The 21786-nt window shown below is 41.6% G+C and overlaps 2 protein-coding genes across 13 annotated transcripts in view; one reads left to right on the top strand and one right to left on the bottom strand.

Annotated features, from left to right (window-relative positions):
- LOC137641352 (protein GOLM2-like) overlaps positions 1-21786 on the top strand; it is a 756580-nt gene that overhangs the window by 615878 nt on the left and 118916 nt on the right. The gene's annotated exons all lie outside the window — the stretch shown is intronic.
- Positions 7241-15758, bottom strand: LOC137641350 (uncharacterized). 5 transcript variants are annotated; one of them, XM_068373820.1, is made up of 4 exons: positions 15315-15758; positions 14913-14992; positions 8011-14766; positions 7241-7688 (listed from the first exon to the last, which is right to left on the bottom strand). In XM_068373820.1, exon 3 carries the CDS (start codon positions 14330-14332, stop codon positions 9647-9649), a length of 4686 nt encoding a protein of 1561 aa, XP_068229921.1. In that variant the 5' UTR covers positions 14333-14766; positions 14913-14992; positions 15315-15758; the 3' UTR covers positions 7241-7688; positions 8011-9646. The 5 variants fall into 5 exon arrangements, with proteins under 5 accessions (XP_068229921.1, XP_068229920.1, XP_068229918.1 ...); XM_068373819.1 differs by having other exon boundaries at positions 8011-14992; XM_068373817.1 differs by lacking the exon at positions 15315-15758 and having other exon boundaries at positions 14913-15308.

Below are 21786 nucleotides of genomic sequence, written 5' to 3'. Positions count from 1 at the left end.
GTAGAAAGTTGCCAGAAGGAACTTCCATCAGAGCGACATGGCTTGAGCCCAAAAAAGTTATGTCGAACACCATAGCGGACGGTCCGCTTAAAAGGAAAAATATGTTATGGCCTGTTATTTATTTCTCAAAATGAATGAAAAATATATCTAATGTGTTTGATATGCGTAGTAACATTGTGCGTTCTTACATACAATACAGTCCTGTGTTCATTGCGTATTTTAACCTAAAAATAAACATTGATATAAAGTTAATCCTAAATAAATAAGCATGAGATTAAGAGGGAGAATGTTACAATCTGTTATTTATATACCGTAATAAAAGAAAAATATTTCTGCAAATATGAAATGTTCTCGAATATTTATTAGTTGTGCTCTTCAGAAAATCTCGGGAATTTGTGATTTTTATGAATGTTAAATCATGAATCGCTGGGGCTAAATAACGGATTTTGAGCGAAGCGAAAAATCTATTTTTGGGTGAGATAGCCATGGCGTCCTGATGGAAGGTTCCTTTTTGGTAGCTTCCTTGGGTATATAACTACTAAGATATTCCCAGAGAATTTAACCACAGGTTATCACAGAATTCTAACTTCTGGAGCGAGTATCCTAAAGGTTTCCCTTTAAAACATCGTATATCAACAGGGGACGCATGTATTAACGCGCCACATAGCTATCTGCACCCCATACAGAGTTAACACTTTGATATGGAGAGACAGAGAATAGCTGGGGAGCTGTTCCACAGCTAATCTCGTCCGTGGCTACTTTTGGTACTCGAGACGTAAACAAACGGGCGCCATTGCTAAATGACGTCACCTCCGTCCTCATCCTGAAGCCAGTTGCTTGCCGATCACCATGATACAGCAGCGCAGGGTGGGACCTGACAAACTGAACGAAGTAGCAGGGAGGGTCCATCAGGACGCCATGACTATCTCACCCAAAAATAGATTTTTCGCTTCGCTCAAAATCCGTTTTTTGGGCTCAAGCCATGGCGTCCTGATGGAAGAGTACCAGAGAATCAATGTATCGTGGTAGATTTTCCCCTTGTAGTGTAAGTGCCTAGGGCTTTGACAGGATAAGCATAGTAACCTCAATAAGAGAACCGATGGGAAGAAACTTCCTGCCCCCCCTGGCAGCGAAGTCCCAACGGACCATGCCGAAGATCAAAGTGGTCATCGAAGGGCTACTCACCTTGCTGGGAGAACATGAAGAACTCGGAGACAAGACTGAATGGTTGGCATTCATATAGGAACATTCACAAAGGCAGACAAGTGGTGGTTAGGCACTGTATGTGAATAGAGTCGTCTGGTCTCTAAGGTATGATGTAAGTAAGTATTCGAGTAGGAATATTACATTGCAGAAGTGAGTATATGATAAGGGTTGAACCCTTAGTCATCTTCATCGACATAAGAGGAAGGGGATAATAAAACTATGACAGTCATGTATTTCATAGTATAAGTAGGAGCGGATTGAGACGCACAAGTAATAAAATAGAAATTTTATTTCACCATTGCAGAATATGTTAAGGAAATGCAATAAAATTGTAAAAGTTATTTACAATAAATTATAATGTACATAGTCATGAAAGACTTGCTCTTGAATCTGAAAGGGAATTTTAAATTATTAGTAGGCACTCGTTCCAGAGGAACGTCAGTCTATTAAAATAAAACACATCATGCTCTAGGCATGCGGCACTCATGTGACAACTATGACATTTCACTTGGGAGAAGAACAGTCTATGAAAAAGCACTAAGTGTTTTTGAAATCACTACGTATCACGCGAGGGTCAACATAGGCACCCAAGGAGTTAGAGTCCCAATTAACTCACTGTTCTATGCAGAGTTAGGTGCAGGTTTCATAACACTACCTGCGGCTACCACAAATGTTTGACTTCGTGCACTTGTTTCGCATAATGTTTGAAGAAAACACGCGAGGATTTCCAGCCTGTAAAACTCTTAAGACTTTCGAAATCCATACTCTGAAAGAAATTCAGAGACGATGCAACTTTTCTAGGATCGTGACCGGCGGGTGAACTGTCAGGATCTGCTCTGCGAATGAAGTAGGTGATTTTCGCTCTTAGTTGTTACAGTGACAGGTCGCTGTCCGAAGTTTCTCCTTTAAAGAGTTGGCCTCCACCAAAGTCCGAAGTTCTATGATGATAGACCTTGAGGCTCTCTACTGGACATAGAGAGGCATCTTCTTTCAGGGGGCATATTCTCCAAGGGCCCCATCTTTTGGTGGGTAATTCGTTTTTGGCGAGAAACGTCGGATCCGGGAAGAGGGTAAGGTCACCTGAATCTGTAAACAGGATGTGGCCCTCGTCCCTTGATAATGCCACTATTTCGCTGACTCGGGCTCCTGAAGCAAGAGCAAAAAGAAAGATAACTTTCTGAGTCAGATCCTTGAGAGGGCACGAATCATTGTCCAAGTTGGAGGCATACATTAGTGGTCTAGTCAAGGCCGATTTGCAAGTAGAAATCGTGTTGGCTGCCAATCCCTGTCCGTGAAAGTGAATAAAGAAGGACATGCAAAAATCAATGGTGATTTCCGTAGGATTTTTGCCTTGGCGAATGAGACCCATTTTCTCCAGGATGATTCGTATTGCCGTCGTGTGGATTCGGTCTTGTATTCCTCGAGGAAGTCTAGACTTTTCTTCAAGATCCCAAACCTTTTCTTCGCGGATAGGGAGAGAAAATCATGAGATGAAGGTCCTTGATTTTCGATGATGAAGCGAAGACAGTCGACTTCTGTACTTGCTGGGAGAGTACTGGGCCCGGGAGAGGGATCAGCGTGGGCTGCAGCTCTAGGACCAGGGGGTACCAATTGCTCCGGGGCCACTTGGGAGCCACTAGGGCCGCTATCCCTTTGAAGGGTCTCAGCTTGGAGAGGACTTTCAGCAGAAGGTTGGTGGGAGGGAACAGGTAGATCTTGGACCATCTGTTCCAGTCCAGTGACATGGCGTCCACTGCTTCTGCCTTGGGGTCCTCGGACGGGGCTACATATCGAGGAAGTTGATTATTGTCGCTCGTTGCGAAGAGATCGGTCTGAAGTTCTGGGACTTGGTGAGAGATGAAGGAGAATGATCTTGCGTCTAGAGACCATTCCGACTCTATCGGACTTGTCCGGGATAGAGCGTCCGCCGTCACGTTGCGGGATCCTTGTAGGTGAACTGCAGACAGGTGCCATTTCTTCTTTTCTGCCAGACGGAAGATTGTCAGAAGCACCTGATTATCTGGGGCGATCTTGAGCCTTGGCGATTGAGACAATCGAACTACCACCAAGTTGTCTAGGGATAGATGAATATGGATCGAGGGAGGCGGGGAGAGTTTCTTCAGCGTTAGAAGGACCGCCATGGCCTCCAAGATGTTGATGTGAAACGTCTTGAATAGGGGAGACCATGTGCCTTGAGCCTATTTTTGGTGGGAGTGACCTCCCCAACCCTCCAGCGAAGCATCCGTGTGGATGTTGAGTGATGGAGGTGGGTGTTAAAGATGAATGGACCTTTTCAGGGCCTTTGCTTCCGACCACGGCTTGAGGAGCAGCCGAAGTCTGTTTGGGAGCCGTCTCTTGAGGTCTCTTCGAGCGATGGATGCGGAACGTCTCCAGACTCACGCGGCATCCTTTAGCTGTGCACGTAGCACTTGGTTTGTCACTGAGGCAAACTGTAGAGAGCCTAGAACTCGTTCCTGCTGACGTCTTGAGATCCGTTTGGATTTCAGCAGTCGCTTGACAGACCCTGCTATTTCCTTCCTTTTCTTCTGGGGGATGGAAAGGCAGTGTGACTGAAGGTTCCACTGGGTTCTTAGACATTGGAACCTTTGAGCTGGAGAGAGGCGAGATTTCTTCGCGTTTATCTTGAATCCCAGGTGTTCTAGGAACTGGGTGACTTTATTGCAGGATTTTAAACAATCCTCGGGCGATGGAGCCCAGGCTAGCCAGTCGTCGAGGTAGGCCATCACCTGGACGTCTCGTAGGCGCAGCTGTTGAACGATGGCATCTGCCAGCTTTGTGAAGATCCGAGGGGCCACGTTGAGGCCGAAGGGCATGGCCCTGAAGGCGTAGCTTTTCCTTTTGGAGTCGAAATCCTAGGTAGGAGGAAGCGTGGTGGTTCATTGGAATGTACCAATAGGCATCCGCCAGGTCTATGGAGACTGTAGGAACCCTGAGGCAGAGGGGTCCTTATCTGATGAAGAGTCAGCATCTTGAACTTGTTGTTCGCTATGAACTTGTTGAGGGGGGATAAGTCTAGAATGACTCTGAGCTTGTCTGAGTCCTTCTTGGGGACGCAAAACAGTCTCCCTTGGAACCTGGTTGACTTTACCCTCCTAATCACCTTCTTGTTCAAGAGATTTAGGACGTATTCTTCCAGAAGGGGGGGGAGATTGTTGGAAGAGTTGCTGGAAGGTTGGGGGTGGTTGAGTCCAACTCCAGCCTAGACCCTTGTCGAAGATGCTGTGTGCCCAGGGATCGAAGGTCCGACGATCCTGGAACTGGCGGAGTCTTCCTCCCACCGGAAGCACTTCATTGCTTCTGGTGTCCCGAGGGTGTACCACCTCGGCCGCTAGCTCCCTTTCCTCCTCTGCCTCTGGAGGGACGGCGAGATGCGTCTCTTGCCTGCACCTCTGCTTGAGCCTCAACCTTTGGGACGAAAGGTAGTCGTCTGTTGCTCAAAGGCAGGGGTGAAAACCGGTGATTGGGGCAAGACCGGTTGGGTGACCAGCTGAAAGATCTGTTGTGGCTGAGCAGCCACTTGGGGAGTAGCGGGTCCCGGAAACTGCCGTCTCTGTTGACGTTGTTGGGGTTTCGGCTTGGAGGATCTCCTCTTAGGTTGAGGGCCGTCGTCCTGAGAAGATTTCCTTTTCTTCGACATGCCCCACTTGTGAAGAAGGTTCCTGTTCTCCGTGGCGGCCTTGTCGGTAATCTCTTTCACCAGATCAGAGGGAAAGAGGTGCTTACCCCAGATGTTGGAGGAAATCAGCCTCCGGGGTTCGTGTCTCACTGTGGCACTTGAGAACACGAATTCACGACAGGCTCTCCGAGCCTTCATGAAGCTGTGTAAGTCCTTGACTACAGTCGCCAGATGCGTCTTGGCGAGCACCATGTAGTGGTCGGGGACTCTAGTGTCACTGGCCATGACGTCAAGCTGGACCTGGAGGGACATGGATGCGGCAAGTCTTTCTTTCGTATCTTGTTCCCGACGAAGGAGGTGGTCATTAAGTTTCGGGAGGTCTCCGTTAAACTGACGTCCAGCAACGTCAGGATCTAGTTTTCCCACCACGAAGGTATGTTGGACATCCTTCCAGTGTCGAGCATCGGGGGGAGTGACCAGGGAGAAGGGTCTGCACTCCTCCAGTGCAGGGAAAGGTTTCCCTTCTTCCACTGCCCTGTGTACCGCTGTGAAGGCCTTTTCCATGAAGGGGAGGATCGCATCATCAGGTGCGACGTAGGTAGGGTGCTTCTTGCTCAATGCCGGAAGCTTTGAGCAGGTAAAACCCCTACTTTTAAGGGTGTTGGCCATCATAGCCTGGGCCTTCGGGAGATCGAACACTATCACCTCCTTAGGTTCGGTCTCTTCTTTAGAGGCAGGTTCGGATTGAAGCCGGACGTAACAGTCCGGGTAAGCCTCAAAACTTGGGAAGAATTCCACTTCTTCCAGGACAACCAAGCCGACCTTTTCACTGATGAAGATCCTGCCCGTTGCGATCGGCATATGCTCGGCATACCTCCAGGGGTTGGCGTGCGAGCATGCTGGGAGGTCCTTAACCGAATTCCTTTTCGGCTCCTTGGAACTTCCCATGGTCCTGATGTATTCGTGTGTCTCACGGAGTTTCTTGTCCATGATGGCTTCGAGCGTCCGAAACATCTCCTGGGCGCTGGTTGGGATGGGGTCCGGGGTGGCGGAGGTAGACGGGAGTGATACTTCCGTCGGTGTAGGAGTTGGGGTGGTGGTGAAAGGCGGAGCGACCTCTTGCTCCGACCCAGCGTATTCCACTTGGTCCTACTCATAGTCCAATTCTTCGGCCATGAGGTTCCTCTCCGTTGTCTCCGACACTTCCGACATACATTCCGCGTTGTCGGTATCCAGGCGACACTCGTGCATGGACTGAGCCATGACAACATCGGGTTCCACCGTGATCTGGACGGTGGGGATCTGATCCTTGGGGACCACAGAGTCTGGGGATGCCTTTGGGAACCGTAAGGCCCTCAAGTCTTCGGTGGCAAGGTACGGTCCAGTGGCGTTCTTCTGGAAGCCACGCACCCATTTGCGTAGCTTCTCTCGAGAAGCGTCCCTAACCTCCGCTGAGGGAGGGTTATTGAACGCCTCGACCAGGCGTTCCTGGTAGACCGTACAGTTCAGTGGGTCCCAGAACTTCAGATCACCTTTTTTGTTTGCACAAGGGGCGTGAGTCCTACACGCCGTGTGCCCATAAAAGTGCGGGCGCTTCACTCCACAGAAGCCATGGTCGAACTTCACGTACTCCTCCTGTAAGAGAAAGAGGACATGAGTATGGGGGAGTCATAAGGATGACTTCTATTCTAAGGTTAAGTATTAAGTGATTAATCTTTAACCTAATATTCAGTGGTAGAAATACTGTGACGTTCAGAGGGTGGGCAGAAAAGAAGGAGATAGACACATCCTCCGTGTAACCCGCCCGGCCGGTTACCGTAACCTTATCCGTAGGCAATTTGTTGTGACCGAGGACACAGGGCAGAATTCAGCATAGCATGCCGTGAAGGCAGTGGGGATTGCCAAGGATATAGAACTGGGACTGAGGCCACTCAGACCCAAGGATTGGGAACGTAGAAGATCCCATAGGGTAACGGTTTCCGGTAACCGGCCGTGCTAAGATACACGTAGCATGCTGGAAATCTGTGATATGCAAGAAGACAGCATGGTTACTAATGGAACGGTAAGGCAATACCTATCCATTATGTAATCAAACCATCTGGTTGCGATGTAGGGGTATCAACATCAGATGATAGCTAGTAGAAGGGGGTGCAAGTCGCCTTGACGCCTCCGGAAGGCTCCGGCAGACCGCCGGCACGCCGGAGGCCGCTCCAGCAGAGTTTCTGGCATTAGGGAAGACAATATAGAAGTCAAGAGTAATACCAGGGTGGCGGCTGCCAGCACAGCGGCGGCACGCCGGCGGGGAACGGCGGCTCCGGCAGCCGGAGGTTGCCGGATTGGTGACAGGAACAAGGATGGTTATAGCAGAACCTTTCAAAAACTTAAACAGAATGTAAATTTATAACAAGAGCAGCGAGAGCAGAGTAACAATAACTTTAATGTCAATATTGGATAAAGAAACTTTAAAATTAAAAATATTAGATTCTTTATTTATATTGAATAAATATTAAATATGGCAAAGCAATGGAACTCTGATGGCTGAAGTGGAATCCTCAATCACTAGTGACTGCCTGTGGTAGAACCCACTCAACTCTTGCCCGTTTTTGAAAACTATGGATTCTGCAAATCACGAAAAAAATTTCCATCAAAAACCTAATGTAAAATTTATCTAAATTCCCTTTATAAACAATAATGAATAATATACAATATATCCACGTCAAGTACAAATATACCAATATAACATTACATACAACTGAACTAGGTACCTAATAAATTTGCCAAGACCAGGAAGATAACTGAAGCCGATGATACTAGGCTACCTTCCAGCAAGCACAAGTAACCTAACCTAGTAACAAATGAAAAAATTAGGCTCACTAAAATCCTAAGTTAAGTAATATTAAATTACATATGAAAACACAAACTCAGGAAAATAGAATCTGACACGGTATATCGATTTAAGCAAATCTGAACACCCACTAGGCTATTCTATGCACAAAACAATGATTTGGAATTAAGCTAGAAATAACACTAGTAATTTTATAATGAGCTTAAAATCCATAGAAAATTTATAATTAGGGTTGAAGACTTGAATAATTAATATTCATTTCAAATATTATAACCCCCTAACCAAAGTTGAACCATATGCCACAAAATCATAGGAAACTTACTGGGTTGGTAGGCCTTATCCTTAAAATCCCAATGCAAATTGAAGAGCAGCAGAAGATCCCATTGTTGAGAACTATGTATTCATACATCTTGATATTGCACTCTTCATTGTAGCACTCGTGGTAAGCAATTGCAGGAGAGGTGGCTTTACATTGAAGTGTTACTCCATCTTCATAGCACTTCTACACTCGAAGAAAATATTATCCAATATATCCAATATGTCCAATATGGCCAATATATATCCCATCTGCCTCCTCACACTTCCCTCATTACCAGTAGGTGAAAATTTTTTCCCAAGGATGATGGAATCAGGAACTGCAAATATTAAAATACAGCCAGCAGAGCCATCTATGGACTGAGCATATTATCCTTGAAACTCCCAGTATTTCTTTTTGATTTTGCTTTGTATGGCAAAAGGGGGTTTTCAAGGATGAAACAAATATGAACATAAATAAATATACATATACACAATTTTATAAATTTTCTACAGAATTAGTATATAAAATAATTCTTCAACACTCCAAAGGGGGGATTCGAATTTAGTCAAAATTCGAATGGTAAAGGTAATGTTACAAAATTAAGTAACATTCTAAGGAGAAAAAATAAAAATTACCAACACCCAAATATATACTACATACTAATTTCTCAACATATCTCTTGTTCTTGCCTCACTAATGACAGCAGCCTCTCTCTTTTTTCTTTGGTGTGTACTACTGTCCTCTTTAATATCTGCCTTTTCTTCACTTTCATTAGTCACAGGGCTTAAGAGAGGTATTACTGAAGTAACATGCCGTCTTACAGTTTCACGAGAAGCTCCCTTAAACACAGCTATGTCAGTTACTTCATCCAAGTCATTTAATTTTACTTTTTTAACAATACCCATTGGGTAATTTGAAGGTTTCATGTGCGGTTCTTTTAACAGAACAATATCACCTATTTGAATTCTTTTATGTGTCACTGGTTTATATCTACTCCTTTCGTCTGTAGCTTGTGACACTAAGTGTGCTATAAATTCTGAATTATAAATGTTAATAAGTCGAGACCTCACATTTCTAAGTTTTTGATACTTGTCTAAAACTTTGCTAACATGATCATCTGCCGTCCAGTTCAGATCTTCATCTGGATTGCCCTGCAAGTCAGGAATAATGTTAATAGACAGCAATTCATGTCCATGAATTAATATTTCTGGTGTAATTGCATCAGGCACTTCATCTGTGATACTGTCTCTCAACCCTTCTTTGAAGGCAATAGGGCGCCTGTTAACTAAGTGAACGGTTTGCTCTACAAAAAACTCAAAATCACGGAAGTCTAACACATTATTTCTTAATGCTCCATAGATTAAACGCTTACTCATCTTAACACAAGTCTCAACAAGTCCTCCTAATTTGTTACATCCCTTTGGATACTGCTGAAACTTAATTGACTTTACACCATTTTCTTCAAAATATGCCTGACTCTCAGGATCACCCAGGAAATTAGTGACCACATTAGCTCCAGCTACCAACTGAGATCCAAGATCTGACAAGACTAGTTGAGGGATTCCATACTGATATGAATGCATTTGAAAAGCTCTTAAAAATTCTTTTGTAGTGAGATCTAAACAAATTTTTAAATTAATTGCCCTCGACCAGAGACAAGTTAAACATAGAACCCAAACTTTGCTCTTTTTACCATTAAGCTTAACGTTATACGGTCCAAAATGATCAATAAAATATGCCTGAATGGTATAGAGGGAGGGTCAATCCTAAAATCGCGATAGGCACTTTGATTGACCTTAACCGTTCTCTCTTTGAATCTCTTACAAATGACACATTCTTTGATGACCTTTTTTACTACTGAAAAGTAATGTGGAATCCAAAACTTTTTTCTCATCTCTGACAAAAGGGAATAAACACCAGCATGAGAGAATTTCTCATGAAAATCTTTTATTACTAACCGAGTTAACTTACTGTGTTTGTGAAGCAAAATAGGAAAGTTGACAAAAGTATCTTTTCTCCATTTAGGCATCTTACTTCTAATTCTTAAGAGTCCATGATCATCCATGTATACATTAAGTTGAGCAATAATATTAGGAATATCCTTTACTCTCTTATTTCTGTTTTCTAAATACTGGAAAACTTCACCATACCAGATTCTCTGATCATTCCTTATGATATGTCTAGTAGCTTCCAAATGAAAGGAGGATGCATCACCAAAGTTAAAAGAAACTGAGTTTGCTCTTCTTTTGAGCAAAGCAATGAATTTAAGAACGTACTCGTGAATTCTAACAAGCTTAGAGAAACTGGAACACTTGTCCAGGACGACTAAATGTTCAGGGTTTGATTCTGCTAAGACTTGTGATTCACTTAATTTAGATGCAGAAATTGAGAAGGAATTTTCATTCAATGGATTAAAATTTGGATTGGGTACAACTATATCAAATGTGTCAGCATTACTGCACAGTTCATCCCTTTCACATCTTAAAAATTCTGGGCCAGTGAAATAATTAGTTTTCAAAAGCTGTTTGTACGACATAGGCCTAGTTATACAATCTGCAGGGTTCAAGATACCACTGACAAAACAAAATCTAACTGGGTTATTTTCACAGGTCCTTTGAATGTGATCCAAACGATTCATGATAAAGACACTCCTTTTATTCATTTTATCTAATTTGTTCACATAAGAATTAATCCAGCTCAGTGAAACAATGCTATCCGTATACAGTACTGATTCTACAATTCTAATAGGTTTAGGGCACTGAGGACCTGCCAAATCCTTACTCAAATCCAATAATGTTTCTGTTCCCAAAACTATCCCTTGGAATTCTAGAGATGGAATACTTTTGCTTTCTAACTGCTTGTTAACCAAGCGATTCTTTGCTAGAACAAAACTGACTTTCTTAGTTTCTATGCACTGAATAAAAATTGTTGTCCCATAGATTATTTTACTGCTGTCAGTAAATGCAATTAAACGATATGACCCATTTCTCTCCCCGACAACTCTAGGTACCTCAATTGGAGGAGTCATATTAACTTGTTTGGCTATGTTACGCCATTCTCGTTGTTGCTCAATGGACAATTCTGTATCCCATCCTAGAGAAGTGTTTAATTGAAGTTCATGCATAAATAAACGAGCTCTGTTTAAAATAGGTCCATTGTAATTGTATGGATCAAAATTTGAAGCAATGCTTTTCAATATCAGTCTCTTAGTGTTTGCTTTAGAGTCTAGCTCAAGTTTAGGAGAGGAAATACAATCTGTTATTCGGTTCCACTTTAAACCAAATATTTTTACTACATCAGGAGTGACTTCATCCAAATTCTTATCTATTTTTTCTTGGAGCATAACATCATTGGTAACGAATTGTTGTAATTCAAATTTATATGGATTAAAAATGTTATTCAAGTTATCAAAACCCCAGTGTAAGCTTTCAGAATCATTTGCAGTGAACGCACCATTATCCATGTATATCAAAGAGTAAATAAGTTTCTTCAATTCCTTTAAGTTGTCCAAATCACCTTCAGTGTCTAGCATCAATATTTTGTACAAACCAATCATCAATATTGTTGGGCTACACCTTAGCCCAAAACTTAGACGAAGATTCTTGTATGCTATAATGGTAAAATCTCCTTTACTTACATTTTTAAACCAAAAGAATAATAATTTACTTTGATCAGTTTCATTTAATGCTATCTGCTGGAAAGCTTTCTTTAAATCAAAGCACAATAAATGAGAATCAAACCTTAAAAGTAGCAAGGCAGTAGACAATTTCTGATTAATACAAGGGCCAGCCCACATTGCCTGATTGTGGCTAATAGATGGGGAGCCATTACTTTGTTTTTCACACAAATTAGAGAGAAAAACCATTCGGCATTTAGTAGTACTGCGGTCTAACTTAAATATTCCCATGTGCGGCAAAACACTGTACTCTGGGTGTTCTTCACAAAACTTATCCAAATTATCAATCCTTTCAATTAAGTTTTGAGCTGCCTGAGTCTTTATGTTATCATCCATTAATCTCAAAAATTCATCATTCTTCGATAATTTCTTTAGGTTAGATTTCAAAATTTGCTTTGCTAAATTTGTGTTCTTTCCCAGCAAATGAGAAACACGACCATTCCATAAAAGTGGCATTATCAACCTGCCTTCTTCATCTCTTTGTGTATTATTAAGTAAATACCTAACTAATTTCTTATTATGTTCAGTGCTCTCCCCATCTAAGTCAGTTCTATCTTTGTGCAAATAATATGAGCATTCTCGCTCTAAAATATGATCAGTAGCTTTTTGCAATTTATGCTCGCTGATCCTGCCATCATGATCTAAAATACAGATTGTAGGATCCTCTGCACTTCCAATACATCTAACACTAGACTTGAAACATGAAGTCATAGGAAATTTAATATTATCCAGTGATTTACCTTGCTCATCTAAATTCTCTTCCAAGCCAAAAAGTAAATGAGTATCATCATGCAGGCTAGGGAGAAATTTCAAATTTGCCATTAATTTCTCAATGTTTCCTATTAACATAATGCCAAATCTTGTTTCATAGTACACACACTGACCACTATGACCAAAACTAACCATCTTTTCCATGAGACAATGAGCTGAATTTGCCCCCAGGACAAACTGAATGTTTGATATGTCTTCTCTAGCCTCATCAAGAAACTCATCTAAAAGCTTATAACCATAATTTCTAAAACTTCTAACAACTTTACCAAGGCCGGGTAAATTCAAATTTATATCAATACCTGGGACACAAATAGCTTCTATATTATGCGCTGTCTCCCCAATCTTAACAGAAATTTGAACTATCTTGGTACGATAGCATTTTGCTCCATTAAACCCATTGACAACAAGATCAAAATTATCTTTCACAATTTTGAAACACTGACCTTCTAAAGCACACTCAGAAATGAAATTAGCTTGGCTACCTGAATCCTTCAATCCTCTTATTTTACTAGGGCCCAAAGTACAAGAAAATGTGGGTAAAATTGAATTTATGCCCCCCTTACTCTGAAAGGAACTACCTGGACAAACTACCCCATTCTGTGTACTATTTTGAACATCTTTTGATTTACTTTTCTCGTTTTGCTTAGGGTTAGGAACTCCCTTTTTAGGATTACGCACCAAATCTCTGACCTCGGAACTTTCATGATTATCTGACAGGCAAAGAAAGGAGAAATGCCATCCCTGACAATGTTTACACTTTCTGGAAAATCTAAAATGACACGAGCTATCCAAATGCTCGATTCTTGCACATTTAGTGCAACCATTCAAAATGCTCAACCTAGCTATCTTTTCCTTAGCAGTAGCGAAATTAGGGCACTTATGGATTGGATGATCACCATTAACCTTATCACTACAAAGTGTGCAAGAATTAAAAGGATTGGAGCTTTTAAAATTAACCTCTGCTGCTAAGTTTGAACTTTTACTCAATCCTAGTTTATCTTGATGCCTTTCAGCAGAAGGCAGTTTACTTTTACTTAATTTACCAAGTTTATTTGCATTCTGATACCGTTCATTGGCTTCAAAAAAGTTATCAACAATTTCACTTGTAGTGGGCTTTGAATTGTTAGTAATTTGTATCAACTGATTTCTGAAAGTTTCATTCATTCCTCTTAGGAAAAAGTACTGCAAAACATCATCTATATCCATTTTCAAAGTCTTAACAGCTTCTTGTAATTTTCTAATATTACTAATAAACTGAAAGGGTTCTGAATCATAACCTAACTTCAGCTCTTGAAGTTGTTTCATCACATTAAACTTTTGAGTTGGAACCGAGGCAAAAGCTGTTTTTAAGAGTTCCTTTGCATGGGAATAACCTTGTTTGTCTGCTTCTAAAGAGTCTATCAAAAGTAAAGCCTTACCAGAAACCTGCTGTTTAAGTAACAACAACCTATCATAATCTGTGTAAGAAAACTTTCTAGTAGTTTCCTCAAACTGCTGTAAGAATAATTCCAAACTTTCATCATCAGAACTCTTAAATTTAGGCAAAGGTGCTACTGGACTTTTAAGACGACTAAGAGGAGTTTCATTCAGATTTTCACTTGTGCTTCCATTAACATTAACCTCTAAGAGCAGCAACATTTCAGAAATTTTATCTTTATATTCCTGACAAGAGCTAAATTCAATTTCCATTTCATTTTCATCTTCGCTCTCTGACCACTTCAAAGATATGACTTTACTATCAAGCCCTTTAAGTTCTTCCTTAAAATTCCTAAGTTTTTCAACAAGATTTAACTTTTGTGAGCTATTATACTGCGAAAATTTATGCCTTTCATTAAATTGTCTAGTGACTTGAGAGCGGATGTACTTCCGACTCATAACAAGAAGCCTAATGTCTGTCATGATTATAGAAAAATTTAATTCTAAACGTCAATGCAGCCTAACAAAAGAAAAAATTTAAGATAATTATAGTATTCGGTACACTGATCAAAAATAACAACAATAATCCAAATAAAACCACCACTCCTACAATGCTACCCAAGTGCCACCAGTATTGAGACAGCCTTCAGAGCCCCACGTTGGGCGCCATTTCAAAAACTTAAACAGAATGTAAATTTATAACAAGAGCAGCGAGAGCAGAGTAACAATAACTTTAATGTCAATATTGGATAAAGAAACTTTAAAATTAAAAATATTAGATTCTTTATTTATATTGAATAAATATTAAATATGGCAAAGCAATGGAACTCTGATGGCTGAAGTGGAATCCTCAATCACTAGTGACTGCCTGTGGTAGAACCCACTCAACTCTTGCCCGTTTTTGAAAACTATGGATTCTGCAAATCACGAAAAAAATTTCCATCAAAAACCTAATGTAAAATTTATCTAAATTCCCTTTATAAACAATAATGAATAATATACAATATATCCACGTCAAGTACAAATATACCAATATAACATTACATACAACTGAACTAGGTACCTAATAAATTTGCCAAGACCAGGAAGATAACTGAAGCCGATGATACTAGGCTACCTTCCAGCAAGCACAAGTAACCTAACCTAGTAACAAATGAAAAAATTAGGCTCACTAAAATCCTAAGTTAAGTAATATTAAATTACATATGAAAACACAAACTCAGGAAAATAGAATCTGACACGGTATATCGATTTAAGCAAATCTGAACACCCACTAGGCTATTCTATGCACAAAACAATGATTTGGAATTAAGCTAGAAATAACACTAGTAATTTTATAATGAGCTTAAAATCCATAGAAAATTTATAATTAGGGTTGAAGACTTGAATAATTAATATTCATTTCAAATATTATAACCCCCTAACCAAAGTTGAACCATATGCCACAAAATCATAGGAAACTTACTGGGTTGGTAGGCCTTATCCTTAAAATCCCAATGCAAATTGAAGAGCAGCAGAAGATCCCATTGTTGAGAACTATGTATTCATACATCTTGATATTGCACTCTTCATTGTAGCACTCGTGGTAAGCAATTGCAGGAGAGGTGGCTTTACATTGAAGTGTTACTCCATCTTCATAGCACTTCTACACTCGAAGAAAATATTATCCAATATATCCAATATGTCCAATATGGCCAATATATATCCCATCTGCCTCCTCACACTTCCCTCATTACCAGTAGGTGAAAATTTTTTCCCAAGGATGATGGAATCAGGAACTGCAAATATTAAAATACAGCCAGCAGAGCCATCTATGGACTGAGCATATTATCCTTGAAACTCCCAGTATTTCTTTTTGATTTTGCTTTGTATGGCAAAAGGGGGTTTTCAAGGATGAAACAAATATGAACATAAATAAATATACATATACACAATTTTATAAATTTTCTACAGAATTAGTATATAAAATAATTCTTCAACAGAACCGGACTGCCGGCAGCGGATGCCGGCACTCCGTGGGCCGGCCGGTGGACGGACGACTGAAGCTATGAGGAAAGAATGAAGGCCATCGGCTAGGCCCCGGGGGCAGGCGGCAGTCCCCCGGCACACGGAGGACTGACGGCCCAGAGGGCAAGGGGTAAGTCACCAAGGTAGGAGGTGGGTATCACCGACAGTAGAGGCGGCAAGGGACCGGCACCAGGATAGTGAAAGAGACAGAAGGGGGGGATGTAAGGGTCCGGCCACGGACCCCAAGGCATCCCACCCAGAAGCAGGGGCCGCAGAGGACCGGGAGCTAAGGGAGCCCAAGGTAGGGCAGGGAACACCCTAGAGGGGGGAGAACCCCTGTAGACAGAATGCATCCAGTGGTTAACCCCATAGGACACTATGAAGGGTATATGTACCAGAGCGGACTGCACACAGGAGCTCAAGGTAGCCCTATCACTCCACCCTAAGGAGGAGTTGTAGGACAGGGGACAGATGGGTATAGACTAACCTAAGTATAGGCTAGGCCATACAAGAGATAGGTGGGGAGGGGAGAAGAGAAGGGTCTTCTGTGGAGGAGGTTCTGTACCAGAGCGGCCACCAAGGAAGGGAGGACACTCCCTAGCCTAAGGTAAGGCAGCCTGTCTGAAAACGGTGCATGGGTATCGTTTCAGCAAGGTACAGAACTAACCCCTCCAAAACCTAATCTAGAGCAGGGATGTTACACCCTGAACTAGGAAGGATGGAAGACGTATCACTATTGCAGGGAAGGTCGGAGACCTAGCCCCAGCAATAGAGGAAGGACTAGCCGTTCCTCATTCTCGGACGCAACCCTAAGGGGGGATCATTCCCTTAGGGAGGACAGAGAAGCGATAAAATACTCTGATATGAGCCTGATCCCCTTACGTGGTAGGGGGAGCAAGGCTACACAGAGGGGGTGCCCTAAGGCAGGGGATGAAGGAAGCATATAGGGGTCCTACTTGTAGGTTAGGTTAGAAAGACACACTATCTAACCTGTCCCTTATATGGTCCCTAAAGGCGAAAACACTTGCATCACAGTCAATAGTATTGTAAAATAATGCCACTATCTTCATAAATAAACCTAGGATCACTGATAAATATCATGCATGAACACTGATATAGGCGCTCTGGCCTAGGGCTATACTAGCCAACTGGTATGGGGTCAGTTGATGACCAATAAAAAGGCGTCAAAACACGATATAAAAGTTCCTAGCTATGAAGACTAAATAACTAATAGTATCGATTAGTTAATGAGGCCGGAAAACGCTGTTGAGGCTATCTAAATAAGGCATGTAAAACAATAGCGACGCCATAAAATGGCCGGTCCGGTCGAGGCACAGCTCTGCCACAAAACATCAAATATCTCGAAAAGTAAAAGTTACTTTACAGTCAGAGCTTATTTAAACAATACTGGAACCTTGTACTCAACTTTCCAGAAGAAGGCGAGGCCGAGGGTAGAGACATGGCTAAGATGCAAGTCGATAAAGATCACACAGGGAAAAGTCCGACTAGTAAGGCAAGCTACTAAATGAAGGATGAGGACGGACGTGACGTCATTTAGCAATGGCGCCCGTTTGTTTACGTCTCGAGTACCAAAAGTTGCCACGGACGAGATTAGCTGTGGAACAGCTCCCCAGCTATTCTCTGTCCCTCCATATCGAAGTGTTAACTCTGTATGGGGTGCAGATAGCTATGTGGCGCGTTAATACATGCGTCCCCTGTTGATATACGATGTCTTAAAGGGAAACCTTTAGGATACTCACTCCAGAAGTTAGAATTCTGTGATAACCTGTGGTTAAATTCTCTGGGAATATCTTAGTAGTTATATACCCAAGGAAGCTACCAAAAAGGAACCTTCCATCAGGACGCCATGGCTTGAGCCCAAAAAAATATATATATATATATATATATATATATATATATATATATATATATATATATATATATATATATATATATATATATATATATATATATATATATATATACAGTGAACCCTCGCTACTTCGCGGTTCGACAATCGCGGATTCACCACTTCGCGGGGTTTTCACATAACCCATATATATATACATATTGCGGATTTTCCGGAAAATTCGAAAATACCGCGAAATCTGAAGACAACCCAATACGATATTTTGTTACCTGTAATTCCATTAATACTGTAATTAGTAATATCTGTTCTTACTGATTGTTCATTGCATTACATATGATATATAATTCAGCACAGAAAGAAATAAAACACAAAAAGAGAATGTGATACGATAATTCAGTACTGTATACAGTACATAGTAAAATTAAATCGAACATGAAACGCAAATCAGATGCAGTCATACCATATTAGAATGGTGTGTACTGTAATGGATGTGCTTTTTTTCCATGAATCTTTTGTATGTATACGTACGTAGTACAGTACTGCATCCAATAATATTCTTTTTTGCAAAAATCACATTTCGAATAAGCGTACGAGAGAGAGAGAGAGAGAGAGAGAGAGAGAGAGAGAGAGAGAGAGAGAGAGAGAGAGAGAGAGAGAGAGAGAGAGAGAGGCGTAAAATAGCGTACGTAAAGCTGTATTATTATTATTGTTATTATTATTATTGTTGTTGTTGTTAATAAAATTATTATTGTTATTATTATTATCATTATTATTATTATTATCACTGTACAGTATTATTATCATTATTTATTATTATTACGGTATTGTACTTAATCTACGTACGTTTGGTATGCGCGGGGCATCTTCTATGAGTAGGTAACCAACGCATCATAGTACTGTAAGACGGGTTGTGATTGGTTCAAGCGCTGATAGATGACGAATCAGAACTCAAGTTTTGTTATCTAGCCTGTGATTGGTGTTTTGCCCGCATCTCCTACCCGCAGCATCAAAGTTCTCGTGGGGCTGGATCGTTCACTCTCTGTTACCGCGTATCGCTGAGTAGACGTTCTTAATTGTGTGAATCTGTGCTGTGTGCGACTTTTTTAAGTTGAACTTTTTGTTATTGTAATCCTACTGTAATGGCTCCCAAGCGTTCTGCTTCTCTTAAGGCTGGTAGTGAGCCTAAACGCCACCGAAGGATGATGACGATAGCTGAGAAGGTTACGCTTCTCGACATGTTAAAAGATGGTAGAAGTTACGCGGCCGCCGGCCGCCATTTTGGCATCAACGAATCTACTGTTCGCTATATCAAGAAGGACGAGGCGAACATTAGAAAGACGGCTGCAATCACCTTTAGCAGATCAGCGAAGCGAGTCGTTACAACGCGTAATAAAACGATCGTACGCATGGAAGGTGCTTTAGCTGTGTGGATTGCCGACTGCCGGAAGAAGAACATAGCGTTGGATACGAACACCATCCAAACAAAGGCTTTGAGCTTATATGAGAATTTTGCTGCAAAGGAACCTAAAGACGACGACGGCAACCATGCTGAAGATGATGATGATGCAGATGATCCTCAACCAGGGACATCCACTGATTCCCAGCCTCAGAAACGTTTTTCCGCAAGCAAAGGATGGTTCGCGAAGTTTCAGAAACGCTTCGCCCTGAAAAGCGTTTCCCTGCATGGGGAGTCTGCTTCCGCTGACACTGCCGCTGCTGAAACTTACGTGAACCAGACGTTCAAGAATATTATCGCCGAAGGTGGATACAAGCCGGAACAAGTCTTTAATATGGATGAGACCTGCTTGTTTTGGAAGAGAATGCCGTCGCGAACTTTCCTGTTCAAAGAGGAAGCCAAAGCCTCTGGCTTTAAAGCATTCAAGGATCGCGTTACCGTCGTGATGTGTGGCAATGCTGCTGGATTTTTGTTAAAGCCGGGGCTTATTTATAAGTCGAAAAATCCTGGCGCTTTGAAAAATAAAAATAAGAATCTCCTTCCCGTGTACTGGATGCATAATCAAAAAGCATGGATTACGAAGATGCTGACCTCCAACTGGTTCCATCAGTGTTTTATCCCGCAAGTCAGCAAATATCTCTTAGAGAAGGGCTTCCATTCAAGATCCTTCTCCTTATGGATAACGCTGGTGGACACGCAACTGACCTGTCGCATGAGGGCATTCAGGTTGAGTTCCTGCCACCCAACACCACGTCATTAATTCAACCGATGGACCAGGGGGTTATCAGGGCGTTCAAGGCCCTCTACACGAAGAATACCTTGGCGGACCTCGTTGCGTTTGTGGATGCTGCCCAAGATGACGAGGATGAAGATTTTAACTTGAAGGCGTACTGGCGGCAGTACACCATAGCCACGTGCCTGCAGAATATTCAGAAGGCACTTCAAGAGATGAAACCTGCAACCGTGAATGCGAGCTGGAAGAAGTTGTGGCCCGATATTGTTTACGACGACAAGGGATTCACTCCGTCGGAAATCCAACACTCTGCAATACGGAAATCTGTGCAGTTGGCTGCCATAATTGGAGGTGACGGGTTTGGCGACATGACGACTGAAGACGTCGACGAGTTGTTGGACTGCCATTCCCAGCCCCTAACTGACGCAGACCTCGAAAACCTGACGAAATCGGCAAGTGAGGAAGATAGTGATACCCAAGAAGAGACCCAAGAAAATGTCGAAGAAACAGGCTTAACATTAGAACGGCTTGCCAAGGCCTGCAACCATGCGAAGGAGTTGAAAGAAATGTTGCAAGAGTGGGACGAGGATATGGTTCGCTCGATGCAATTCTGCAACAAGGTTGATGACATAATGACTCCCTACAAAATGCTCTTGGATCGAAAAAAGAAGCAGCGGCAACAACTTCCGATCACAATGTTCTTCCAGCCTCGCAAAAAAGAGCCAGTTCCTCCTGCTAGTACGCCTTCGGAAGAAATTGAAGTTTCCCAGGAAGAAGTTGAAGAGGTGTCCCAGGAAAAGACACCTCCGTCTGAAGAGACGTAAAATACTATCATTGGCTGCACAGTAGAACACATCATCAGCTTCATCATCATCATTTCTACTGTGCAGCAAATTCATCGCCATCACCATTCAAGTTTTTCTTCAACTTCTTTCGTGGTGAGTACAGTAACAATCTTTATTTTTTACTTTAATATTCTTACTGTACATTCTAAAACTGTATTTGTGCCTGTTTTATAGTTTAGTACTGTACGTACTGTATGCATTAAGTTAAAGGGAAGGTTTTAAAAGTCTACATGTTGTAACCTATCATATTTTTTTTGTTTAAAATTTACATTTACGTACATAAAACAATCTCTCTCTCTCTCTCTCTCTCTCTCTCTCTCTCTCTCTCTCTCTCTCTCTCTCTCTCTCTCTCGTAAATTTTTTTCCTGCTTTGCTACCTACAATACTGTATAATTTATATTTGTAAGGTAACATATTTTGTAAATGCTTTTACTGTAAATACTGTATGTACTGTATCATTATTTATCACTATCATCATGCGCGTTAAATGCCTTGTTTGTTCTGAGCGTGGTTGTTTACTGAGCGTACACGCCGTCGTTTCAGACGGCGTCATAAACAAAAACATTTCATTTGGAAGTCCTAAGAAAAATACGTAAACTAAAACATTGGTAATAAACAAATCAACATACAGTACTGTATAATCAATATAATCGATGCAAAAACTAACCTATACATATATGTGTACTGTACACTAAATGAGTTTGTTTCTTCATTATGATCAGAGATGAACGTAAACAAAACATTGGTTGCCATTTTTTATCGTGCTTTTTAGGTGTTTAGGAAACGCATGATATAAAATCGCCTTTAATATTTGTGCCTGTTTTAGTTTAGGGTGCTGTAGTAAATGCATTAAGTGTTCTGTACATTAAAGGGTGGTTTGTTAACAGTACTACGTACAAGGGAAGGTTTTAAAAGTCCGAATATACATGTTAAATAAATAGGTAAATATGATGTCACTACTTCGCGGATTTTCACCTATCGCGCCCGCGTCTGGAACCTATCTACCGCGATAAACGAGGGTTCACT

The sequence above is a fragment of the Palaemon carinicauda genome, chromosome 5 (assembly GCF_036898095.1).
Source record: "Palaemon carinicauda isolate YSFRI2023 chromosome 5, ASM3689809v2, whole genome shotgun sequence".
NCBI lineage: Eukaryota > Metazoa > Arthropoda > Malacostraca > Decapoda > Palaemonidae > Palaemon > Palaemon carinicauda.
Note: the sequence above shows the minus strand (reverse complement) of the source record. Positions and strands in the feature narration are given on the sequence as shown.

What these genes read in the sequence shown, in the direction of transcription:
- LOC137641350 (XM_068373819.1), bottom strand. Translation starts at nt 14,332, where the DNA reads ATGACAGACATTAGGCTTCTTGTTATGAGTCGGAAGTACATCCGCTCT.